Below are 15569 nucleotides of genomic sequence, written 5' to 3'. Positions count from 1 at the left end.
AGGGGCTCCTTCAGTCCTACCAGACACCCCACCAGGTTGGAATCTTCACCCTGTTTTACAGAGGAGGAAATTGCAATGCCACGGAAGGTGCCACTGGCACAAGTTCCCTGGTGGTGGGGATTTGGGCTCTGTCCAGATTCGTCCCTGTACATTGCCTCAGATTCCTTAGGTTGGAAGGTCACTCGTCCTCACCCTGTTGGTCATTTTTGGTATCTCCGGCCCACAGAGACTCTGCAGGCACTCCTGGATCCCGTTGTCTTTTCCCTCTTCCCTGCACCTGCCCCCTTTTGTCTTTCTCAGGGAGTTCTCCCTGCAGGGTGCCTTTGCAGGGCATGGTCCTTGGATCCCTCACATTTATGGTCTCATTTAATCCTCTCAACTAGCCTTCAAGAAAGGCACTTTGACCCCGATTTTCCACATCCAGACAATGGGCTCACACATCTTGCCAGAGCCCGGCAAGGAGGAAATCTTGGCCGTAGTTGATATGGGAGGCTTGGGGAGAGAGAAGGGCTTTGTTTGGAGCCATCAGGAGGAGGGATGTGGTGCCATCATCTGATGTCCTGCATCATTCATTGTCCCCATCAGGAAGGTGGTTGGCCTGGGGAAGCTTCCAGCATTCCTGGTAGATCCCAGTGAAGGATGAATCTGATCCCTAGGCAGGCAGGAGGGGACCCTGGCCAGATGCACAAATTTGTTTGCTTTTCGCCGTGTGTCTTTTAGCATTCTTGAGTCCCAGGGCCTGAAGGGTTCTCAGACATGGGCCGATTTTCTTGCCACCTGCGTCCTCTCAACCACATCACCACTGGGCAGCTCATTATCTATCTGGAAAAGGGAAAGGAAACCAGCATTTGTCTTTCCATTTTTTTTGTTTGTTTGTTTTTAAACTGTGTTGATATACACACAACATAAAGTTTGCCATTTAATAGGCCGGGTGTGGTGGTTCACACCTGTAATCCTAGCACTTTGGGAGTCCAAGGCAGGCCGATCACTTGAGGTTAGGAATTCGAGACCAGCCTGGCCAACATGGTAAAACCTTGCCTCTACTGAAAATACAAAAATTAGCTGGAAATCACTTGAACTTGGGAGGTAGAGGTTGCAGTGAGCCTAGATCACGCCCCTGCATTCCAGCCTGGGGGACAGAGTGAGACCCCATCTTAAAAAAAAAAAAAAAAAAAAAAAAAAAAGAAGTAAGGCATTTTTAACCCTATCTTACACATAAGGAAACTGAGGCTCAGAGAGATAGAAACTTATCCAAGTCTCTCCTTTAACAATAAAAGCAGCCTCCTTTATATGTGCTTACTCTGTACCAAGCGCTGTGCTAAGCCCCAAATGTTCTTTACCTTATTAAATTCACACAACTACCCTCAGAAAAAGGTATTGTAATCCCTGTTTTATAGATGAGGAAACTGAGGCTCAGAGAGCCAGAGCGACTTGCTCAAAGCCACACTGCTAATAAGTGATAGACCAGGGACTTAAACGCAGGCATTTCTGGTGGGAGCTCTTTCCACAGTCACACACAGAAGGTTGCTCTCTTTGTTTTTCTCCCTCTTGGAAAGTCCTTCCACTGCAGAGCAGGAAGCTGCCTCCTGTGGCTTCTCCTGCTCTTTCTGACTCCAGCTGGGGCATTGTAGACCCTGCCTTCCCCTGCAGCTCTGCAGAGTCTGTGTCTCTCCAAAGTCTTCTGCTGGTTCCATGGTCCCAGCATCTGCAGCCAGGCCTCCCTGTCTTGCTGCAGATTTGCGTTTGTGTCTGGGCTTCCCAGGGGTGGGTGGTGGGGTGCTGAAGGGGCCAGGACATAGTTATTTGCAGCCCTGGCTACTAAGCCACCACACCTCTCAGGGCCATTTGCTCCCCGAGAGCAGGGGAGACAGACTGCTGAAGTGGGTCCTAGCAAGAAGGGCCCAGAGCTCATACCCATGGCCAAATCTGGCTGCTTCCAGGGCATGGGGTCAGGGAGAGGCAGGGCCAGGCCCCTCCAGATGTCCAGCCCTGTCCCAGCACTAGGTGGGGTTGGCTCTGGAAGCTGGGAAAGGGCCATGGCTTTGGTCCCTGAGACAGTTGGTCTCCTGGAGTTGGCTTCAGCCAAGCCCCGCTGGCCACCTCCCCAGCAGCTGTCCACTCCCAGGATGGATTTGGCCAAAGCAGAAGCCCAGCCAGCCCCGACGGGGAGCACTGCTGTGTCATGGAGACCCAGGCCTCAGTTCTGGCCTGGTTTTTGAGAGAGCTGAGTTCTAGATCTACTCTGCCAGGCACTTGTTTGGCTTTGTGACCCTGAAAAGTCACCCTCTTGTTCTTGGTGTGATCATCTACAAAAGAGAAGACAGACTAATGACCACTGCTGCTAATAAGTCCTGCTCTGAACAACATACTCCAGCAGTCTCACTCCTGTTCCCCCAAAAGTCCTGCAACTGGGCGTCACTGTCCCTGTTTACAGATGAGTGACCTGAGGCTCAGAGAGGGAAGGTAACTTGCTCCACCTTACACAGCCCAGACCTGAACTCTAGCGTCTCACTGTGAAATCTGTAACCTTTCTCCCGCACCATCACATACTGAAGGCAGGCCTCTGTACAGAAACCAGGCTGCTCAGAAAGAAGAGTGCTTACTTTTGGGGAGCTCCTGTGCGTCACATCCTGGGCTTCCTCACTGCTCCATGCTCTAGGTACCATTCTCCCCCTTTTATAGATGGGGAAACTGAGGTCTTGATTACAGGAGCTGAGTCCAGATTCGAAAACCTGTCCACAGAGCTTGCCAGAACTTGTCCAGGCCCTGCCCAGTTTCACTGGGTTTCATAACTGGCTTCTCTTGTTTACTGACCATTGTCCCAATTAGCAAAATCCCTGGCCGGAAGGGAGGGTGCTCCTGGGAGGACCAAGAGAACAGCAGTGAGCCAAAAAGCAAATAGACTCCAAGAGAGGGCTTTCCATGAGTGCCTGGCTGCCTGGAAAATCAAGAACAACAGTGTTTGGAGTAAAGAGAAAAGAACAGGGTGGTGTCTTCCAGGCCCAGCCAAGGCCTTTTTGTACACTGTGGAAGAGGCGGGGGAGGCCACCTCCTCTGGTCTCTGGTAGCTGTCCTGGGAGTCCCACAAGGTTACAGAGGGAAGGAGGGCCCAGAGCTGGTTGTGTTGTGGAGGTCCTGGGTCAACTACAGGGGAGAGACCCCAGGGGGACATGGGCATTACAGCCCCCATCCTGTGGCAGACACAGATAATCTGCCTACTGTGTGCCTGGAGGTGGACCCGGGAACAGCTGAGATCGGAGGTCAAGGAGATCTCCGAGGTGCAGAGAAGCGCAGAGACCAGGACGTGCTCATGTACTGAGTTGGTAGCAGAAGGACTGCCTCCAAATCAAAGAAACCATGCCAGACCTGAGTGCCATGTGGCTCAGAGTGCAGGTGCCACAACCAGTCCCGCACTAAGTGGCCACAGCCTGGGGATCTTCCAGGCCTTTGGCCTGGGCACGCACATCAGGTGTGTGAAAGGTAGAGGGCTTTCCCGGTATCATCTCCTGCCCTGGCCTGGGAAGTGTCGTGGGGACAGCAGCTGCCCCGGAGACTCCTGGCTGCCAGGTTTGACTCGGGCTTGATTGATATAGCCTGTCACCTGGAAAGGGCGCTGCTGCTCCCTGCCCGGGCCAGGTGGTGCTAGGAGCTCCTGCTTGGTCTCCGCACACAGAGCCTGGGCTGTGAAGCCAGTCAGACTTGTGTTTGTATCTCGGCAACACCTCTTTCTAGTTGAGTGACTTGAACCTCCCTGAGTCTCAGTTTCCCAGGCTGGGCCCAGAGGTGAGGTGGCATGCTGCTATCAGTGACTGCAGTGCCTCCTTCCTCAAGTCAGGGGCCGTGGACTGTCTGATCCAGAAGGGCCTGTAGAGGTGACCTGGTCCAATGTGTCCCTGAAGCTCAGAGACTTGTAGGTCCTGGATTTGGTTATACAACCAGTATCTGGGAGTGCTGGGACTAGGAAAGAGGCTTAGAATCAGAGCATCAGGCCCTACCCTGTATTTTGCATATGAAGACACTGAAGCCCAGAAAGGTACAGTGACTTGCCCAAAGTCACCCAGGAAGTCAGTGGCAGAGCCAGCCCTAGCACTGGGGCCTCTTCCTTTCCACCTAGGGGCCCCTCTTTTGTACCTGAATTCCCCCATTCCCTTGAACTCATACATCTTCTTCCAGGCTGGAAGCAGAGTAAGACAGTGTTGCTCCCACCATGGTCTCCACTCATCAGTGCCCTGTAGCAAGAGCTCCAGGGTCTGTAGTGAGGGCTCCCAGAGGGCAAGGGTGGGGTCTGTTCACCAGCTCTCCCGTGCCAAGGGCCTGGGCTCCAGTGCTATATGGTGGGCAAAGCTGCAGGCCCTTCGTGATCATTAACGTGGTCGTTGGGCTGATGGTCAGTGGCCTCTGGGGCCAAGGTCAAGCCACAGCAGCTCCCCTATTAATCACCAACTATGCAGGTCAGAGTCACACTGCTCCGGAAGGGGCCACTCAGCTGGGCAGTTGCTGGCCCAGGTTCAGTCTGGGGGCTGGGCGGCTAAGAAAATTTCTTCCTACTTGTTTGAATTTTCCAAACTGTCTAATAAGCAGGCATCACTGTAAGCATATTTTAAAAGGGATTGTTTCTTATAAAACAAAGGGATTTGTGTTCTATAAAAGAATAAAACTATATTGGATATATACTTGTAAAGTTTCAAACGCTACAGCAATGCTTTTTACAATTTTTTCAGCTAGTATATTGAGGTATAATTTACATTCATAATGATTCACTCACTAAGTATACATCTAGTTCTATGAATTTTAGTAGATTTAATTGGTTGTATAATCTTCACCATAATCCAGTGTTAGAATATTTTTATCACCCTGAAAAGTTCCCTCATGCCAACTGCAGTGATCTAGGCACTTCCTCCAGCCTCAGGCAGCCACAGCAATGTTTGAGGATGAAATTCTCCGTCTTCCCTTTCCAGCAAATGGCCTTAACAGTTTGGTGCTTACTCTCTGATTTTTTAAGGGTGTATGCAAAACAGGCACCATTGTAAAAGGGGAAGAGGAGCTATACTATAGCCATTATTGTGCAATTGCTTTCTGCACTTGGAGATCTCCCTGTGTTTACTGAGTGCCTACTATGTGCCAGGCACAATCAGATGTAGCTCGTTCTTTTTTTACAGCTGCATAGTGTCCATTGTGTGGTGGCTCCATCATTTATTTAACCAGGACATTTGGGTCCTTTCCAGTTTTCTTCAAACAATGCTTCAGTGAACATCCTTGCACATATATCTTTGTGTTTGTTGGTAAGTAATTCTGTAGAAAGTGAAACTGTTGTTGCATTGTGTGTTTTGAGTTTGGACAAATTGCTATCTAGAGAGGTGAAACTGGTTTACGCTTCCATTAAGAGCCTATGGGAGCTGTGGATTTTTTTTATGATATCATCCTCCAAATGGCTAGGGGGAAGGGAGAGCGCTCTGAATTTAGGCCAGAGCTGGCCCACTGCAGGCTGGGCAGGCCCAGGCCTGGACTTGGAGCTCTGAGAACTCAGGTATCCCTCTGGGGCCCCCCACAGACACTGAGACAAGTTCAGACTCTTCAGTGTGGCACGCAGGCCTTGGTGACCCCTGCTGCCCTCTGCAGCCTCCTCTCCTCTTGCTGCCTGTGTTTCCTACTGGACCCCGGGTAATTCACTGGATATGGTTATGTTTGCCTGCCCTTTGCCTATATGTCCCCTCCCCCTGGAATGTCTTTTCTTCTTAATCTCCATCCTCCCTGTCATTCAAGGCCTGGGTCACAAGTCCCTTTCTCCACAAAGCCTTCTTATAATCTCTCCAGCCTGAACTGACTTCTCTGTGTTCCTTTAGCCTTTTATCTGAACCACATCCCCCCTTAGGTGGGAGCAAGTTGTGAGTGAGAGAGGGCAAACTTCAGCCTGATTAGATAGAGGCTGGACTTCCGGAAGAGCTGGGAAGGAGGATCATAGTTTCTGGGGAGGGGGTGGAGAGCTCACATTTACCTAGCTGCTGGCCAGGCTATTTTCATACCTTCAGACCGATTTAATCCTCAACTACTGTACTCATTTAGTAGATGAGAAGAATGAGACATTGAAAACATGCACAGTGGAGGTGGGAATGAAAGCCAGCTCTCCAACTCTCCAGTCCTCTTTCCTGTCACTGCATCAGGCTGCAGGGTGAAGAGGAGGTCTGGGATACAAAGAGAACTTAGAGGTGGAGCAGTTGAATTCTGCGCAGTGCTAGGAGGGAGGAGAGGGGTTGGAGGAGGTGGGAAGCAGTCCTTCAGTTTGGATAGCTCTTCCCCTAACCCAGTGACTCTAGTGGGAGGGTGGAGGGATGGGGATGGGAAGGGAGCCTGGGAGTGAGGAGGAAAAGCAAACTCTGTCTTCCCCCAGGGGAGTCAATGAATAGTACCTAAAATGGAAACCAAACAAAACAACTTCAAGAAGTAACAAGGGCTTGTTCAGAGACATGAAGGTAAACCCTGAACCATCAGCTAAAAGAGGTAGATAGCAGTGCTTGCCCCTGGGGAGAGGTAAATGGGAGGGAGAGGAAACAACTGTGTACAGACATGTGACTTTACATTTTGATCAAAATAAGACTTTTAAAACACAAACACTTTTTAAAAAGAAGGAAAGAAAGGCCATCTTGGGTAAAGTAGGAGGGGCTATCCCAGGAGCTGAGCGGTCTGCCCAGCTGAGTCCTGCTGGTTTTACCTCCCCACGGGAGCCGGGTCCCCTGCCCTGCTGCAGTGCATGCTGCCTGGTGGGGGTTCTGCCCAGGCCCACTGCTGCCTGAGTTCAAATCCAGGCAGCACCATTTGCAAGCTGTGTGCAAGTTGCTTCCCTGCACTGTTCTACCCTCTGTAAAATGGGTTGGCAATTGTACCATCTCTGAAAAGGATGTGCTGATGCGTCGGTGAAAAGCTTTCAAAAATTGTTAGTTCATGTTATTTTTTTGCTGGAGATGTTAAGTGCGGAGAGGAGAGGGGGCTCGCGTGGGTCACAGGAGGCTCAGCTGGGCTCACCGCGGTTCGTACCTGCGCCCATTTAGCGTGCACAGAGCTAGCGCCTGCTGTATGCCAAGCCCAGTGCTGGGTCTCCGCCCCGGATCTGGGGTGCAGGAGCTGCCGCGCCCTGTCGGGTCGATCCCGGTGGGAACCCAGATGTCTCCAAGATCCGAGACCGATCCCCCGCCCCACGCCCTCCCTGCGGGGCGGTCCCCCGTTTGGGCGGGATGGGCGGGCGGCTACTTAAGGTCGGCGACCCGAGGCCGCTGCTGCCGACTGGGTCCCCTGCCGCTGTCGCCACCATGGCTCCGGATCGCCCCGCTCCCGCGCTACCGTGCGTGCTGTTCCTGGCGCTGTGCGCGTTGTCGCTGCCCGTCCGCGCGGCCACTGCGTCGCAAGGGGCGTCCCAGGCGAGGGCGCCCCAGGGGCGGGTGCCCGAGGCGCGGGTGAGTGCCCGGGGGGCCCCGGGGCTCCCGGAGTAACTCTCTATTGTAAGTTCTTGCAGATACAGCGCTAGGAAAAGGGGAGTAATTCAGGTCTAGAATGGAAAAACTGTTTTGTTGCTTTGTAAGTATCTCTTGCTGCTTCCGGGGCTCTGGCTCGCAGATGAGGGTGGGAGCCTGGGGGCCCTGGCTGTTCCCTCCCAGGAAGCTAACCGCACCTTGGCCGGATTTCTTTTCCCCTGCCTTCTGATTTCTCCTTTTCCTTCTCTGATTTCTTCTCCCCTCTGCCTCACGTCTCTCCTTCCCTCTTCTGATGTCTTCTTCCATTTCCGATTCCTTGTTCTCATTTGATCTCTCTCCCTCTCCAATATTTCCTTCCTTGTACGACCTCACCTGTTTGCTTATGGTCATTACTATCATTTCTTCTCTCCTTTCTGCTGTCTTCCCTGCCCTGTCTGGTTTCGTGTTTTTCCACCCTTCTGCCTGAGTTCTTCTCCCCGCCTGGTTTCTCTGACTTCTCCCCTCTGATTTTTACTCTCACCAGATCTCTTCTCCGGCCAGAGGTGACCTGCGCCTGCTGATTTTTGTCCTTGACTCCAGCCTAACCCTCTTCTGCCCGCCCCGGCCCCAGCCCCAGTGCATGTCTAACAGCCTCCTCATTTTTAACCACCTCATCTCCGCCTCCTGCAGACCCTGGTGCATCCTCTTCTCTTACAAGAAATGCAATTTGGGGGTGGGGTGTTGCGGGGCAGGAGGGAGGAGGCAGACAGCGCAGGAGGCCACTTGGGCTCAGCCATTTGGACCCTTCTTGGGGGTATGATGGGGATGGGTGCAGAGAGGAGAGGGGGCTCCCGTGGATCACAGGAGGCTCAGGTGGGCTCACCTCGGTTTGCGAGTGTACCCATTTAGCATGCACAGAGCTAGCGCCTGCTGTCTGCCAGGCCCATGCTGGAAATCTTTCCACTTCCAAAGAGCAAAAGCAAACAGGCTGTGTGACCTTCGATCAGTCCTTTCCCCTCTTTGAGCCTCAGTTTCTCTATCTACAGTTTGGGGTTGGGTAATGAGCTCTCGGAGGGCCCTTTAGTTGTAAGAGCCATTGAAGATGCTGGAAGGGAGCAAGCTGAGGCCCTGGGGACCCTTAGATTTACTATTACCATCTGAGGGGTCTACCCATAGTCCCAGAGCTTGTGATCTTGGAGCCCAGGGCAACCCCTGCTACGCTGTTTCCTAGCTGGAGGTCCCCGGCAGAGTCCCTTCACCTCTCTGTGCCTCGGTTATCACATCCAATTGGCAATAAGAAAAGAAGGGAGGCCGGGCATGGTGGCTCACGCCTGTAATCCCAACACTTTGGGAGGCCGAGGCAGGTGGATCACCTGAGGTCAAGGAGTTCTAGACCAGCCTGACCAACATGGCGAAACCCCGTCTCTACTAAAAATACAAAATTAGCCAGACGTAGTAGCACGTGCCTGTAATCCCAGCTACTCAGGAGGCTGAGGCAGGAGAATTGCTTGAACCCGGGAGACAGAGGTTGCAGTGAGTTGAGATTGCACCATTGCACTCCAGCCCGGGCGACAGTGCGAGGCTCTGTCTCACAAAAAAAAGAAAGAAAGAAAGAAAGAAAAGGAAAAGAAAAGAAGGGAGCAGGGAGGTAGAGCCCTCTGTATTCTCCATCACCAGAAAAAACCGAACAGGGCTAAGTAGGAGGGACAGATGCTGGCCAGGGCACAGGATTTGAAGCATAAAACTCTTGCCCGGTTTGTTGACTCGTTGAGACAGGGTGCTCAGAAGGGGATAGACTTGCCTGGGGCGTGGGGAGAGCAGGAGGCTCAAGTGAGATGCTCTTGGTGCTGGAAACCGCCCTCCCTCATGCCCGGGGCATTTCCCTGCCAGGACCCTGCCCCTGCTTAGGCTCTGCCCTGTCTCTTCCCAGCCCAACAGCATGGTGGTGGAACACCCCGAGTTCCTCAAGGCAGGGAAGGAGCCTGGCCTGCAGATCTGGCGTGTGGAGAAGTTCGATCTGGTGCCCGTGCCCACCAACCTTTATGGAGACTTCTTCACGGGCGATGCTTACGTCATCTTGAAGACAGTGCAGCTGAGGAACGGGAATCTGCAGTACGACCTCCACTACTGGCTGGGTGAGGCTGGCCCTGCCCAGCCCCTGCCCCAGTGCCTGTTCTGAACAGTGCAGACCTTTGAGACATGGTCCCTAGGAAGGGAACTGATTATTGAGTGCACCTAGTATGCGGCGGGCCCTTGACTGGTGGTTCGGGCCCTTAGACTCTAGAGCCAGCCTGGCCAAGTTCACACCCCCACTCTGCCCCTGACTCATGTTCTACCCTTGGGCAAGTCACTCAATGTCCCTGTGGAGTGGACATGATGATAGCTCTGCACTATCTCACAGGAATGTCATGAGGGTTAAACGCCTTACTGTGACACTCAGAACTGTGGGTGAATTGGAGACCCTCGGCCCCTCCACAACCTCCCTGGCCCAGCTCCAGGCACTCCCCAGTTTGCCCTTGAGTTAGGAGCCTGGAGTCCCTGCCACACCTCTGCTGTGGGATGCTATAAGTCCTGCCCCCTTGCTGGGCCTCAGTTTCCTAATCTGTGAATTGAGCTGATGCTCCCAGTCCTGAGTTTACGCTCAGGAGGGCTGAGAATGAATGTAGGGGAATGTGACAGAGCTGGGAGGATGCTTAGAGAAAAATGAGTTCCATCGTCCCATTATACAGATGGGTTAACTGAGACTCACAGAAGGCAAGGGCTTTCTCAGCTTCTACAGCTAAGTCAGGGCAGTGGTGGGGTTCCTCCTCCTTGTCCTCCTCTTCCCCAGGGGTCTGGGATACTTCTGGGAAACCAGACTCATGCTATTCTGATGTCCCCTAGGCAATGAGTGCAGCCAGGATGAGAGCGGGGCGGCCGCCATCTTTACCGTGCAGCTGGATGACTACCTGAACGGCCGGGCTGTGCAGCACCGTGAGGTCCAGGGCTTTGAGTCGGCCACCTTCCTAGGCTACTTCAAGTCTGGCCTGAAATACAAGGTGGGTTGGGCCCCACCTTGCTTGAGCAGTCGGGACAGATGCACCAGTAACAGGGCTCACTCAGGCCCATCTATCTTTCGGCCTTGTGATGTGGGCAGACCGATCAGAGGTCATGCTTTGGAGTCAACCAATGTTGTGTTTAAATCCTGGCCTCTTTCTAGCTGTGTGAACTTGGACAAATCACACTGCCTTTCTGAGCCTCTGGTTCCTTATCTTAAAATGGGGAGAAGAAAATTCCCCGTAAGTTCATAGTGTTGTTTTCCTAGCCCCCAACAGTGAGGAGTGGGCCAGAGGTGGAAAGCTAGTTCTTCTTGCAGTCCCCAGGGGGCTTTGGCCTGGTCCTGTTCTGGTACCCCTTAATTCTTAGGGCCTTGTGAACAGAGGGCCCCGTGTTAGGTATTTAATAGGGCATTGTTAGTCACATCCCTCTTTCTGTTTACTAGAATCCCCTTTGAACTTGAACTCTTCGCAGTCTGGACCAAGACAGAGCTCTTTTCCCAAGCTCCTAGCCAAGTAGGGCAGAGCAAGGCCAAACTGGGAGCTCCATGAGACTGCACCCTAATATGCTGGTGACTTCCTGCAAGCCACTTGACCTCCTTGAGCCTCCCTTTCCTCTCTGGTTACCTGAGAGCCAGTTGTACCTGCCCTACAGGGCTGGGAGAGGATTTGGTGTAGGGGTGGCTGGGAAATGCCTTGCGTGGGGCTTGGCCATCTGGAAGGGCTCTGGGAACACGGTAGTTTTACAATGCTGGGGTTTTCCTTGGTCAGGACAGAGAGGGGGATCACAGGCTTTCACAGCCAGGTGGGCCTTAATGTCAGAGTCCAAATCTCATTTTACTGGGGGAGAAGGGGAACTGAGACACAGAAAGGCTTAAGCAATTGGCCTAGAGTCACACAGCAAATTGGTGCCAGACCAAGGACTAGAACCCAGACGTTCTGACTCTCAGCATTCTTTCCACTAAACCAACAAACCTCTAATGACCAGGGTCCTAGGGTAGGGTTCAAGCCTGTCTGTGCTGCTGATGTGCTGTGTGACCTTAGAGAAGTCACTGTTCCTCTCTGGACCTCAGCATCATCTGTGTCAATGGAGGGTGACCTTGTCTGCCCTGGTGAGGCACAAGAGATTGAATGATGGGAAAGCGTCATTGAGACTCAGATAGCAACGGGCAGGGTGTGTCCTGGGAACCACAGTCCAGGGCTGGGCAGGGCTGGGTTGGATTCCCTGGAGCCCCCTGTGTGCCAGTTTCCCTTTACACTGAACTCCTCCTGCTAAGCTGTCCAGCTCTGCCTTCTTCCTGCAGTCCTTTCTGGGGCCTTGATACCTTGCCGAAGGAGAGGTAAGAAGTTTGGGAGCCGGGTCCCTGAGCTGGAGAAGGACCAGGTCTTTTTGCAACTTCTGGAGCAGGAAGTGGAAAGAGCACTTGCCCAGGAATCAGAGAGATTGGGATTGAGGTCGCAAGGCTACCTCCTGTGATTGCTGTGAGACTTTGGGCAAGTCGTGTATCTTTGGGTGGGTGTTATCACTCATCCTCCATTCATCATTCATTCAACAAATATTCACTGAGCCTCAGTAACAGCAGCACCGGCTTGTTGTTGCTACACTGTGGCAGACATGATACCGGGAATGTAGGTTATCTCATTTCAGCCTCACAACTGTCCTGGGAGGTAAGGAACTCCAATTCCATTTTACAGATGAGACTGGAGGCTCAAAGAGGTCACATAAGCTACATTCAAACCAGGCTTGTGTTCCCTTACCTCTGCCAGGCCACGTGATGGGTGCCAGGGTGCCCAAGTGAAGAAGGTGGGTCCCTGCCCTTGAGAGTGTCCCAAGGAGTTGGGGAGACTGGCAGGCTCACGAAGAGTCAATCCATTGCCTCCAGGTGGGATCCCAGGGAGTGCTCAGCTCTGAGAGGGGTTCAGGGATGAGATAGATGAGTAGGTGTTTGCTAATCTATCTTGTCTTAGTCACCGTTTCTTAGGGCATAACCTGACGGTCTAACATGGTTACAAATATGAGAGTTCTCATATACACAGGAAGGATGATTTTCCAGGTCAGAGAATGTTGCAGAGCAGCTCATAGGCTCCCTGGATTTTTAGAAATAAACAAGGATGATAAGAACCCTCACCGTGTATTAAGCCTTGACTACAAGATCTCATTTAATTCTCACTATAGCCTTTAGGGTGGATGGTAATGCTCCCATTTCATAGATGAGGAACCTGAGGCTCAGAGGAGTAAACTAATGTGCCTAAGTTCACACAGCTGGTAAAAGGTGCGTATCATTGAACACTTATCTATTACTTTCTGTGTGTCAGGGACTCTTCTGCGTGCTTTACTCATTTAACTCATTTTACCCTAACAGGTAGGGTATCTGTTAGCACCATTTCATAAATGAGGCTACTAAGACACAGAGATGTTAAGCAACTTGTCCAAGGTCACACAGCTAGTAAGTGATTGGATTAGGGTGCAGACCCAAGTGTGAAGGGCCTAGCACAGACCTGGTTCAGAGTAGACATTTGAAGGCTCCCTGATCTTTGATCCTAGCTCGGATAAGGCCTGGGATCTACTTGGATAGCCAGGTTCCCTGACTCTTGATGATGTTCCAGGGTGTTCTTGGGGCCCAGATTTGGGGCTTCCATCCTGAAAGGCGCTGGCTCCTGGTGCGAATGGGAGGCCCAGGGCTGATCCTGTTTACCACCTTCTGCAAGTCCTCAGGCTGCCCCCGCACTTGGCAGGTCCAGGCCAAGGTTCTCGCCCTGGCGCCCTCATCAATTATAGATCCCTGAGGAGCAGGGCTTGTTACGCAAGACTTGTTCCTGTGAAAGCCTGTTCCTCTAAGCCAATTCTGTCCTCGGAGTGTGAGAAGGGGCAGGGAGGGGACAGCGAGCCACTAGAAAGGGCTGACTTGGGGCTTGGCCCTCTTGTTCTATGACCCCCAAATCTGTAGGTCGCTGCCCTGCAAGAGAGTTCAGAGTCCCTTGATTCCCGCCCCTCTTCCTCCCTCTCTCCAGACCGCCATTTTTGGACTGAACCCTGGAGACCCCCTGGGGCTGGGTTATTTGAAACCCATTGTTCAGATGGAATCTGCTGTGCAGAGACCTAGGAGCCCTTGGACCTGAGGAACACAATTGGGAACCCATAGAATCACTGGAATCTTTCTGTCCTCCCTCCCTCCTATTCCTTAGATAAAGAGCTCTGAGTTTAGAAGGTAGAGGGGACCAAGCCTGATCAATTCATTTTTCTTTGTTTTAGAAACAGTTTAACTTTTGTTTTCATGTAAATCTTTGCTTTTTCCCCCTTTCTTCTTACTACAAGAGTAATATAAGCTTATTGTAAAATGTCAAACATTACAGAAATATAGGTTCTAGAAAATAAAAGCCCCCCCAACATGATTCTACCTTTGGAGATATATAGCATATAGTGGCTAATTGCTTTCTCTCTGAAAGTATATAGATAGACAGACACATATATATGTAATCACTTTAATTTGGAAAGTGGCTTTTAAAACAATTTATCCTATAGAATTTTGTTCAAAGAATTTGATGCCAATCTTGCCCACCTAATGATTAGACCATAGAAAGCAACAATCAGTGCTAAAGATTATAGTCAAAAACAGGAACAACTTCAAAAAACTTCTTTCCCCTGCCCTTGTAGATCCGCTGATGTCTTCTAAGAGCTTGCTTTAATTTATTTTTGTTAATTAATCTTTCCAATTCTAATTTCCTAGAGCAGTAAAATTAGAGGAGTTAATAGGAAACTCATGGCTGCAATAATTCAACATCAAGAATTATTTTATAAGGCCGGGTGTGGTGGCTCACGCTTGTAATCCCAACACTTAGGGAGGCCGAGATGGGTGATCATTTGAGGTCAGGAGTTCGAGACCAGCTTGGCCAACATGGTGAAATCCTGTCTCTACTAAAAATACAAAAATTAGCAGGGCGTGGTGGCAGCTGCGTGTAGTCTCAGCTATTCAGGAGGCTGAGGCAGGAGAATCGCTTGAATCCGGGAGGCAGAGGTTGCAGTGAGCCAAGATTGTGCCACGGCACTCCAGCCTGGGTGACAGAACGAGACTCTGTCTCAAAAAAAAAGAATTATTTTATAAGTAATTACAGAGAATTTTTAAGAATTGAGATTTATGACATAAAGCAACCCTTTTCCTTTTAAAAAAATAGGGTAAAACTTTTCATGACAAAAATGAAAGGCATACTTCAACAAGTAAAGTATTTAGAGGGGTACAATTTTCTTCTTTCCTCCCGTTTCCTTGTCTCCGAGGAATCAATAGAAACAGTTAGTGAGTCCTTCTAGCACCTTTTGGAAAAGGTTTGGACATCCATTCTCTCATTATGTCCAGTTGAATGAAGTCCCGTGGTCAGGAGTTCCTAGGCTGACAGCTGAATGAGGCTGGGTCCCTGGCAGGGGGATCTTGGGGATAGAACCTAGCACTGCCGCCCAGCACTGGGCTCTGGACACAATGCTTAATCTCTTTGAATCTTGGTTTCCTCGCCTTTGAAGTGGGATAATTATTAATAGTTCCTGCCTCAAGGGCTTGTTGTCAGGACTTCATTGCATGCACTTAAAGCAGGTGCCCCAGCTTTAGCAAAGCTCCGTAAGTGGCAGCCACTGTGGTTGTTACAGGTAAGCACAGCTGAGTGCAGGTGAGCACTGGTTGTTGCATTTTCTTCCCTGGCTGCTCTTCCTCACTTGCTCCAGGCAGTCTTGGTTACATCGCTCTCAGAACCCTCCTGTTTTTCTGCGCTCCCACTGCATTGCCCTGACCTATGTCCTTTGCACTCTGCCTGGCTCTCCAATCCCAGGCCTCATGGCCATCCAGCCCTCAGGCCCCCTCAGACCTGGTCCCTCAACCCAGAGTCCCAACTCACTCCTTCCTGATGATGGAAAAAGTTACTGTCTTGCTTCCCAGTTTTGGGCAGCAAATTCAGGAGAAGTCACAGTCTTACCCCTTGCTCCGCACCGAGGTCAGTCATAGCGTGGCCAACCCACAGCTCCCTTGGAGGGGCTCTGGAAGCAGGGTGGAAAGACATGTTGTCAGCTCTGTGAGCACTGGCTGCCCTGCTAGGCCCAAGGGAC

General features: G+C 51.4%; 1 protein-coding gene across 7 annotated transcripts in view; it reads left to right on the top strand.

The window, feature by feature from the left end:
- Positions 1 to 15569, top strand: part of GSN (gelsolin) — a 64031-nt gene that overhangs the window by 23962 nt on the left and 24500 nt on the right. For 3 of the 7 annotated variants that reach the window (XM_017884213.1, XM_017884215.1, XM_017884210.1), the window contains 2 exons: positions 9376 to 9580; positions 10329 to 10483. In XM_017884213.1, coding sequence (XP_017739702.1) covers positions 9385 to 9580; positions 10329 to 10483 — 351 coding nt within the window. In that variant the 5' untranslated portion in view covers positions 9376 to 9384. Of the gene's footprint in view, positions 1 to 5159; positions 5283 to 7234; positions 7449 to 7498; positions 7570 to 9375; positions 9581 to 10328; positions 10484 to 15569 lie in introns of those variants that run through there. The other 4 variants (XM_017884212.1, XM_017884211.1, XM_017884214.1 and 1 more) reach the window with 4 other exon arrangements.

This window comes from Rhinopithecus bieti, unplaced genomic scaffold (genome assembly GCF_001698545.2).
Source record: "Rhinopithecus bieti isolate Rb0 unplaced genomic scaffold, ASM169854v2 scaffold_13710, whole genome shotgun sequence".
Taxonomy (NCBI): Eukaryota; Metazoa; Chordata; class Mammalia; order Primates; family Cercopithecidae; genus Rhinopithecus; species Rhinopithecus bieti.
The sequence above is the reverse complement of the archived record's forward strand: the minus strand, read 5'-3'. Positions and strand labels throughout refer to the sequence as shown.